Source organism: Dermacentor albipictus, unplaced genomic scaffold, assembly GCF_038994185.2.
Source record: "Dermacentor albipictus isolate Rhodes 1998 colony unplaced genomic scaffold, USDA_Dalb.pri_finalv2 scaffold_11, whole genome shotgun sequence".
Classification (NCBI taxonomy): domain Eukaryota; kingdom Metazoa; phylum Arthropoda; class Arachnida; order Ixodida; family Ixodidae; genus Dermacentor; species Dermacentor albipictus.
Window position 1 is genome coordinate 2,319,143 of NW_027225565.1, and position 10,858 is coordinate 2,330,000.

At 46.0% G+C, this 10,858-nt stretch overlaps 1 protein-coding gene across 2 annotated transcripts in view; it reads right to left on the reverse strand.

Moving 5' to 3' along the window:
* The window catches only part of LOC139051290 (uncharacterized), a 30,881-nt gene extending 21,290 nt beyond the window's left edge, over positions 1-9,591 (reverse strand). For both annotated transcript variants that reach the window (XR_011509314.1, XM_070528294.1), the window contains exons 1-2: positions 9,131-9,591; positions 5,048-5,223 (exon numbers count right to left, since the gene is read on the reverse strand). Coding sequence is in view for 1 of the 2 variants with exons in the window: in XM_070528294.1 (XP_070384395.1) it covers positions 5,048-5,223; positions 9,131-9,272 (318 nt within the window). In the remaining variant the exon portion in view is untranslated. The remainder of the gene's footprint in view (positions 1-5,047; positions 5,224-9,130) is intronic.
* Between the last annotated feature and the right edge of the window lie 1,267 nt (positions 9,592-10,858).

A 10,858-nucleotide genomic window follows, 5' to 3' on the forward strand; every position in this document is an offset into this window, starting at 1 on the left:
GAAGCCGCTCCAGATCACGTGAAGTGCACGTGCGCTCCGAAGGAGGAGGGCAGACGCCTGGCGACAAGACGACATCTGGAACAACCTGGGCCGCCAAAGTGAAAGGTACTGTGAGGACCGCGGAGAGCGGTGCGGGGCGGCCGGTCGGAGATAATGATGCCAGGGTAGAACAGCTAATTAAAGAAGTAACGTATCTGAGAAAGGCAAATGAAGAACTTACTAAGCAGGTTGTAGAACTTCGCAAGAACTCGCAGACTAGCTCCACAGAAGTAGCAATAGCCAAACCGGTGAATAATGACAACAGTCAGGATGAAGAAAACACACCAGCTCCAAAGAAGCGGGCAATAAGTCCAGTAGAAACGACAGTGTGCTCTGCTTTGGAAGAGATCAAGGAGGCGATTAAACAACTTAGAGATGCCATAGACAAAACTACCTTCAAAGTTGATAAGTTATGGAAATGGAGACTGACGGCTGAAAAGAGGCTTACCAAAGTAGAAGCGCTAGGTGAGGGCGACGAATACTTACCCTCAGAAGCAGAAAGCGTCAGATCACTCCCTGGCGCGTCGGGGGGTTCTACGAAGCGTACTCTAGCGGGTAGCAGTAAGGTGGGTTCTATAAGCAATGGCTAGCAGGGGGAGCTTTACCGTGTGCCAATGGAATTGCCGAGGATTTTATCACAAAAAAGCACCTCTCATGCAGTTTATAAAAAACTCTGCAGACAAACCGAAAATAATTATGCTGCAGGAAACCTTGGCGGATGACATTAGCCTCTCCGGATACAAAGCGACATGCAGGGGCAAAGAGCCGGGTAGGGGGCTAGCCACGCTCGTAGATAAGAAAATACCTTACATAGAACATGATTTGCACCTTGGACTAAACAAATTAGAATACTTACTTGTGGAAATAATTTTTAAAAGGTATAGAAGCAAACCGCAAAGCCTCTTTTGTCTTAATGTTTATAGCAGCCCTAGCGACATGAAACAGAGTTTCAGGGCACTTCTTAATAAGACTATGGCTATTACTAAGCACGCTCCACTCATTATTGGAGGAGATTTCAACGCCCCACATCAAACATGGGGATATCGCTGGAATACTAAGAAAGGGGATGGACTCTGGCACCTAGCTACAGATCTTAATCTCTCCCTCATCACAAACCCAGCTTATCCCACTAGGTGTGGTACATCTACATGCAGGGACTCCACCCCAGACCTTACTTTTGTATCAAATTTAGCGAACGCTGGCTGGAATAACTCCAATATTGACCTGGGCAGCGATCATTACATATTGCAAATACTATTGGAAACACCAAGTAATGAGATAAAGCATTTTACCTACATTGACTGGGATCTTTTCCGGAAAGCAAGGAAAAGCAGAGCTGAGACAGAGACAGGAGAAAAGAAAACACTCCAAACTTGGACCACTCAGCTCAGGGAAGATTTAAAGGCGGCAACGAAGAATATTACCACAGATGAGGATATCGAAATCATGGACAGTAGGATGGCGCACTTGATTGAAGCCAAACAATCTATGTTAAAAAGATGGAAAACACAACGTCTGAACAGGAGACTCAGGAAGCGCATATCATTGTTGAATAGGGAGATTGAAGAACACTCCAGAAATTTACAGAAACAACAATGGGATGAGCTTTGCAATTCCATAGATGGTCGAATCAGACGTGGTGGAAATTGGAATTTACTTAGACATTTGCTTCATGAGAATGACACGAAATCTAATAGGAGAACAGCAGTAGCACGACTCGTCCATCGTGAGAGTCAGGACACAACGGAGGAGGCCATTCTGGATCGGCTTGCAGCTAAGTATTTACCGCTTAAGGATAGCAATGAGAGTACAGACCCGCCGGAATATACAGGGGAAGACTGTAAGCCTATGGATCAAGACTTCACAGAAAGCGAAGTTCGCGCAGCCCTGTACGACCTCAACAGTAGATCTGCTGCCGGTCCAGATGGCATTTCCAATAGGCTGTTGAAAAATTTGGACGATGAATCTATAACATATTTAACAGAGTATTTCAACGAACTCTGGAAAAATGGTGATTATCCAAAGGAATGGAGAATTGCTAACACAATTCTTCTTCCCAAACCAGGCAAGCAACTAAATCTAGATAACCTAAGACCCATATCGTTAACATCATGTCTGGGCAAAACCATGGAGCATGTCATACTCAATAGACTTACTAAGTATGTAGAAAACAGAAATCTTCTTCCGCATAACCTGATCGGTTTCCGTCCTGGACGTTCGACTCAAGATGCAATGCTTTTAATCAAACATCATCTTATTCTTGCTAGCCCGCTGCATACTAGAGCTCTTCTAGGCCTCGATGTAGAAAAGGCCTTTGATCGCATCAAGCACAGGGCCATATTGGACATCCTCTCGGAGATGGGATTGGCTAAACGATTGCACAATATAGTTAAAGCCTTTCTCGATGGCCGTTCTGCTTGTCTCAGGTTAGGCGAACTCCAATCGACAACTCTGGAACTTGGGAATCGTGGGACACCACAAGGGTCCGTCCTATCTCCCATGTTATTTAATTTGGCAATGTCAAAAGTGGCTCGAGGTCTCGCGCAGATTGAGGGTATCCACTTTGCTATATGTGCAGATGATGTAACAATCTTGAGTGCCGAAGGTAATATGGGACAAACAGAGACCAAACTACAGGAAAGCATTTATGTGGTAGAAACAACACTTGAGGGTATGGGACTGAACTGCTCTGCTAAGAAAGCAGAACTATTGGTACTACGGAGCAGTAAGCGTGGGCGCAAACCGAACGGATATATCCCAGAGGAAGAACCCCGCATTGACATATATGCCAAGAATGGAGAACCAATCAGGCAGGTGGAGACTATTAGAGTGCTAGGCCTTCTCCTGCAAGCGAATGGATCTAATTGCAGGATGATACAACACATCTCTAACAAGTCAGAAGAAGTCATTAGGCTTCTTCGTAGAGTTACCAACAAGCATAAGGGGCTAGGAGAACACAGTGCCATAAGATTGGTACATGCATTCGCCTTTTGCCACTTCTCGTACGTGGCTGGCATGCTACAATGGACACAGGCTGATAAGAACAAGCTAAACGCTTTAATCAGACGACTTATAAAGACTGCACTAGGACTTCCCATCAGCACGGCTAACGACAGCTTATTGCGCCTAGGGCTGCATAACACACTAGAAGAGATAGCTGAGGCTCAGCAGGTGGCCCACCAGGAGAGACTAATGGGGACACGACCTGGGAGGGCGCTACTTGAAGAAATTGGCGTAGAAATTAACAATCACACCAACGAAGGAGAATTATTAACACAATTGCAAGCGGGACTACGAGAAACAATAAAAACGACCCCGTTCCCTAGGAACATGCACCTGACACATAACCTTGAGAGACGGAAGGCAAGGGCGAAGGCACTCCTTCAAGACATAGGTCAAAATAAGCAGCAGCCGGTGTTCGTTGACGCTGCCTGGGTTAAAAATAAGGATGCGTATACCTCCGTTGTTGTAGACACTCAAGGTAACATACGGGATGCCATCACCGTCTATACCAAGGACCCAACAGTAGCAGAACAAGTAGCAATCGCCTTAGCCATTCGGGCTAATCGGTGGACACATATTTACAGCGACTCTAGAACAGCCATACGCAACTTTACCAACGGATATGTGACACGGATAGCAACAAAATTTCTAGAGAAGGTCAACAGTGAGAGGATTGAAATCCGCTGGTTTCCTGCACATCTGGGGGTTGTGGACGGAGCTCGGAGAAACCTCAATGAGGTGGCAAATGAAGCAGCATGAGGACTTTCTAGCCGTGCTCTTCAAGACCGAGCAACTTACACTTCACCCGGGGAACACAGGGATCGATTATTAACATACAACGAAATCACGAAGCATTATTATTTAAGCAGAAAGGAGTACCCATTGCCACACGGTAAGCTTTGCAGAGCCTAAGCTGTCACATTACGTTTGCTACAGACTAGAACATACCCAAGTCCAGATTTTATTAACAGGATCTATCCTGAGAGGGAAATTCAAATCAACTGTAGTAAGTGCAATGGCATCATTACTCTTGACCACATGCTTTGGCAGTGCCCCGCGGTCTTCACAGACTGTGACAAGGAAGAAGAATGGTGGCGGCAAATGCTGCACAGCGAATCACTCTCTGACCAATTACGGGCAGTCCAGAAGGCCCGCGATGTGGCTGAAGGGCTCGGCCTGACAGTCCCAACGTGGGAGCGGCCCGCGTCCACCTGTGGTTGACCTTCAGGACCAAATAAAGTTCTTCATACCATACCATAGATAGATAGATAGATAGATAGATAGATAGATAGATAGATAGATAGATAGATAGATAGATAGATAGATAGATAGATAGATAGATAGATAGATAGATAGATAGACAGACAGACAGACAGACAGACAGACAGACAGACAGACAGACAGATAGATAGATAGATAGATAGATAGATAGATAGATAGATAGATAGATAGATAGATAGATAGATAGATAGATAGATAGATAGATAGATAGATAGATAGATAGATAGATAGATAGATAGACAGACAGACAGACAGAGAGACAGACAGACAGACAGACAGACAGACAGACAGACAGACAGACAGACAGACAGACAGACAGACAGATAGATAGATAGATAGATAGATAGATAGATAGATAGATAGATAGATAGATAGATAGATAGATAGATAGATAGATAGACAGACAGACAGACAGACAGACAGACAGACAGACAGACAGACAGACAGACAGACAGACAGACAGACAGACAGACAGACAGATAGATAGATAGATAGATAGATAGATAGATAGATAGATAGATAGATAGATAGATAGATAGATAGATAGATAGATAGATAGATAGATAGATAGATAGATAGATAGATAGATAGATAGATAGATAGATAGATAGATAATCTAACACAATATCATTCCTAGTCGAAGAAGACAGCGTATTTTGCTGAAGTGGAAGAGGCGCCGCCAAAAAACGCCAGACGTGAGTCACGTTAAGGTGTCGACACTCACCGAGGTGAAGACCTCAAGCGGCACCTCTTCGGCCGTTTCGGCCTTGACGCTGACGCCGTAAGCAGTTTTCTGCGGGGAAGCAGCAGCCGCGAGGAAGGTTGAGGCGACGGCGGGCCGCGGTTGGCGACTCCCTCCTCGCTTGCCACCTGCACCGGTGGTTACGTTGCGAGCGCGACCTGCAAGAAAAGGAAAAAAAAAGTGTCGGTGCGCGCGCACGCAAATGTGACCGAGCGTTCGACTTGACAGTGCGACGCGCGCACATGCGCGCGTCGGGAAGTTACTTTTCTGGTTGTCGGGGCGAGCAAAAAACGCGCAGCGGTCAAAGGCTGACAGCTTCTCCTCATGCGTGGTCGTCGTGGGGAGAAGCATGCTTCTAAGGCAGAACTTGCGTTTTTTGCTCGGCTTTGGTGTACAGCCGTCGTAGCCTGTTCGACGTCGACCGACTTCTCCACGCACTCGAATGACACTTCTTTGCGACGTCATCAATAAGATAAACAAATGTGCGTAGACAATCGGAGATAATTGTTAACATTAGCGATGGCTACTGCGATCATAATCGGTTCCGCACGTTGCATGCGACAGGAATGGCAACATGAACAACGTGAGCAATGGGGGGAGACGGTGCCGTGCCAGGATTACACGATGAGCGGATCGGCAGTGATTAAAATGGGCACTGCACCACCATACATTGGAGCACGCCAACGAATCTTTGCGTGGTGTCCCCTACGCTTGTTTCCCTCCTCCTCTGCAGTGGCTCTGCAGCCCCTCCAGACCACTTCGACAATAAAAGCATGGCAACGTGTTAATAAAGCGATGGCTCAAAATAATTAGGCGGAATAATTGGAAAATGTCGTATACAAGCTGCATAATCAGGAATCTGGTTCTATAAGCTATTTCTCTATACAGTTGAGTAATGAGGTGAAGCTTAAGAGTGGATTGCGGTAAAGGGAAGTGAGAAATTGCGAGATGTGTCATTTGTGCACCTTGGCGACGGTCTCCAGCACACATATGCGGTAATGGGGATACCAAAGCTGGTACTCGGACTAGTCCGTGGGTGGGGTGCTCGCCGAGGTCATTGCGTGACCAACCCAGGGAGAGGTCTGGTTTCACGTCTGTTCCCTACACTACCCCTTCGGGGGTGCTGGAGATCCTGCGCAGTCGCTTCACTGTAATATCAAGCGCTCTCCTGATGCCTTCGTTTAATGCCATAATTTCTTTATTCGCATGCAAATCAACCTTGCTGTAGTACATTTCTGTATTGCAGCGAAGCTTACTAAAGCACATCCGCCATTGTGGATCGCACCCAGGACCCACGCGCGACAGTTTTGTCCGCCCGGTAACCAACGAGTCCGCACGCGAAAACATTACGGCATTTCTTTACGAAACGCAAGCAGTGTAGAGCGCACTAAGGTCGTCGTATTTACGTTGCCGTGCTTGCATCGGACGAAGTAGATTAAAGATGCTGCACTGGCATTGTGATGCAATAAATTGACTGGAACAGCAGAGGTGTACGCGCTTGTGGGCTTACACCCCTACACGAAGGAAGGAAGGAAGGAAGGAAGGAAGGAAGGAAGGAAGGAAGGAAGGAAGGAAGGAAGGAAGGAAGGAAGGAAGGAAGGAAGGAAGGAAGGAAGGAAGGAAGGAAGGAAGAAAGGAATTCGAATGAAGCATGCGAACATATTGCACACACGCATACATCACACGCATACACCACACGCATACACCACGCACATACACCACGCACATACACTACGCACACACACCTTGCGCATGCGCGCACATACGCACACACACACACAAACGATGGCAGCGCACCTGCACATGACCGTGTATCATTATGCGTCATCGCACTGCTACACTTACATTTGTGCACGTGCGCTGTAGGACGAGCTGTAGGACATTCGTCGTGCGCGTGCGATTGTCTGTGCGCGCACGTTCGCATCACGTGACGCGCAGTTACGTACGCACATGCTCACTCACACAGGCGCGCACGTGCACAGAGGAAACGTGCTCACCACAACTATGGCGATAACAAACATGCAAGCATGCTCGCGACTTACTTAAGCACGCACACATACGCTCACTGGCAAGAAAGAGAGCAAGCCGGCTGCTTTCTTATCGGCAGCTTGCTTTGGACCTCCGGTAGCTTTACTCTGGAGTAAAGGCGAACAAATTACTAGAGTGCATGCTTCGCTCGAAGTGATTTGCGTTAATCGGTGGCAGTGTTCATTGAACGTCATTATTCAGTTCCGTTTGGTTCGCCGGAAACTAGCGATAAAATTGAATGATTCAAAAAATAAAAATAAAGACGTTCGCACTGCGACGTTTGCGCTCCGCTGCGTTGGGTCTTCCGAATGAATCGTATCGCGCTGCATCGTAAGAAGCTGAAATTGATCGAGAAACCAAGGTCTGTCGATTGAAAACAAGTAAATGCAACCGGAAATATTGTTAGTGCACATAACGGAGCCATACCTTTGTTGCAACAATAACGTATGTCAGGCGGGAAGCGACATCGTGGTGTAGTAATTAATACGCTGGCAAAAAAAAGAAAAGGAAAGAGGAAAAAAAAACTACTTCGAGAGTGAGAAAAACAACAAAAACTAAAACAAGAACTGTGAACGCATTTGCTCTCTCGTAGTCGAGATAGTACTGAAAATACAAAGCTCATAGGATTACTACCTGGGAAAAAAATTCTTCTTTTTTGTTAATTGGAAACAAATTCAACTACCACACGGGTAATATTAGAAAAATCAAGCGGAAACACTACTCGGCACGAACAGCCCGCCACAGCGAAGAAATTTTCGGCACACCTTCGCCGGAATATTGCATAGTGGGCGTCACATTGGCTGTCACAACTGAAAAAAAAAACCCAAAAACAATAACCGTTCATTTCAAAATAAAAATATAAAATTACAACAGCCTCACACTTTTAAAGAAATCGGTGCACATTCAGCACAATATCACAAAAAGAAATTGCTGCAGCGCTCCGTGATGAGCTATAATAATGACCGGAACGTGAATATATATATAGATATATGCATATATATATATGCATACACACACACACACACACACACACACACACACACACACACACACACACACACACACATATATATATATATATATATATATATATATATATATATATATATATATATATATATATATATATATATATATATATATATATATATACTTTCGATTGCGATCAAGCGCAATCTGTATCGAAATGCTCGACCACGATTGGCTCCCTCCCCCAGCTTGCGCAAAGGAGGCAATCGCGACCGAAAAATTCGATGCCGATCGCCCTTGATCGCGATCGAAATGTCGCCGTGTGAAAGACGTCGCTTAGAAAAAAGTAAAAAAAGAGAAACTTCTGCAAGCATGTTTGTCCCTTTTATAGCCGATCTGTCATCAGCGTTCAACTAAAAATGCAAAGCGCATTCGATTTCGAACACCACTGGAAAATTTTTTTTTTTCGCTTAGACCAAACGAATAAATTCATATCCGGGTAAAGTAAAAAAAAAAACCAAGCCGAAAAATTTTCCCTAGCCCTCACAGGCCTTACACGAAGCGCGCGCCATGATCATCCTCAAAGAAAAACATAACACTGAAATTGAACACCGTGTTTGGAAATAAAATAAAAAAATCGAAATTAAAACTGCATCGTTCCTCTGGAAAATCTACAATATTTAGCACACTAGCCCGAAATGAAAATCTTCAGAGTTCCGCAATGAGCTGTAAGAGAGAGCGCAAAGAGAAAAATTGAGAAAGAAAACAAAAAGAAAACACAAAAAGCACGTTCCACGCCATCCGGGAAGCCGTTGCCACCATAATGGCGACATCCGCCATTACGATCCGTAAAACCGAAGCGGGCAGCTTCTTTCTCACGCCGAGCGTGCTCGCGAGCTCGCACGCGCAGCCCCACAAACAGCAACTATGAACAGACAGGGTGGGGCACACAAACAGCTGGCACAAGTTACCACGCGCACGCCGATCGCCCGCGCGAACCGTCATTTCTTCTCGACAAAGGAAAGGCTTAGCAAGGTGCCAGACGGCCAAGATGAAGAAGACACTTACCACGAGGCTTAGCAGAGGAGCGACGTCCGCAGTTCCGGCGCCGGCGACGGCCCACGGTCGCGGGCGGCTCGACCTTCATTTGCTCCACCGTCGGCGTCACGTGGGAGGTGTCGAAAGTATCATCGTCGGTGCTGTCGCACATATTTGCAGCAACCTCTGCAAAGTAATCGAGCAGAAAGCGATCCGTCGCGAATTGATGAAAGGCTGGGGACAGTTCATCGAAGGCGCGCGACGTCCAGCCGCTCTCATGAGCGGTCAAGCTGAAATGCCGTCTGCTGGAATGCGAGGCAGCAGACGACGATGCGGATCCCCTCCTTTCCCTCTCGCTCACACGCACGTCTTGAAGCCGCGCTGCCTTCCGCCTGCTCCCAGAAGGCGCTGGGCCGATGGCAGCGTCCTGTGCAGGTGAAGAAAATAAACAAACAAAAACACACAAAATGGGAGCAAGTCCCCGCTGTCTCTGCAAGCTCGTGCAGAGAAAAGCGGCGTTCGTAGCTATGTCCGTGGTTTAAGACCTCGGCGTTCGAACGCCGAGCGTTCCACGACTGCCTCCGCTGCCGAGCGTTGCCATGGCAGCGAAACGTTTTGACTGTTTGTGCTTTTTATGGAACGCTGACACCTTACGCATTGCTTTGGCTTGTCCATCTGGACGCGAAAACGACGAACCTGTCACCGACTGTCCTAATTATGGCGGTCGAGATTGCGATCGTCGTTGCACCTTGAAGGAAGGAGGTTTGAAACGAGAGACGCGACTGCCAATACGCAGCCTCGAAAAATTTAGCCCGTTCATCAAGCAGCGCGCGTCTCCCTTTGAGGGACGTGCAGTTGGTTTCTTCGGAACCATTTAAAACAGCAAAAAAAAAGGAAAAAAAAGAAAAGAAAATACTGTTGGAACGCTACCACTGTTAATTGCTTTGTAAAAAGCTTTGATGCACCAAAAATTCTTACGATTGTCTTGCCGTTCAAAAAATAATGATTTCGTTGCTTTGATGTCGTTGTTATAAGACACAAAAAATATTGGAGTCGTATATTTGTCGAACACGTTGCAGACAAAGATGGCGCCAATTTTGCAGGAAGGCGGTTAGTGCGAATAGAAGCGTTCGTTCAGGCAGAACTACATAATTCACCAAGTTTATAGTTTGAGGAAATGCGGGGGATGTTAGGGCTAATGCGCAGACGAATTTTGAAGAGTGCGAAGTAAATAGGTGCCGAAATAAAATTACTAAGCACTCGTTTTTCTGCCTGTTTGCATGCCCGACATGAAACGGTTACCAATTTTGCCCTCTGTCCTGAGAGAACATAAAGTGGCAGCAATATCATATTTTCAACGAATGTGGGCATAATTGTGGAAGTTAGAAGTGTAAGTTAATAAATTGTTTCGAAGATTACCACTGAACACTAACTTTCTCGCCATTTCTGTGCGTTATACGACACCCGTAGATGGTCTTTCCGGTCTCCTCGGTGAACGCAACGAGAAATGTTGTTTACATTGCGTTGGATTTCGCTGGATTGGGAAGAGTTTTGGTGGATGGTGTACGGTAAAAGTCTAAACGTTAGGATATCAGCGAGCGTTCTATAAGATCTGCAATACAATCGTACCATTGGTTTGAGGCTTATCTTACTAACCCTTTACGAAGTTTATGCAAATGTTCTGAAAGAACTAAACGCGTCACAATATAGAAATTGTACGGAGATAGAGAACATCTTACGTTTGGCATGTAAGTAAAG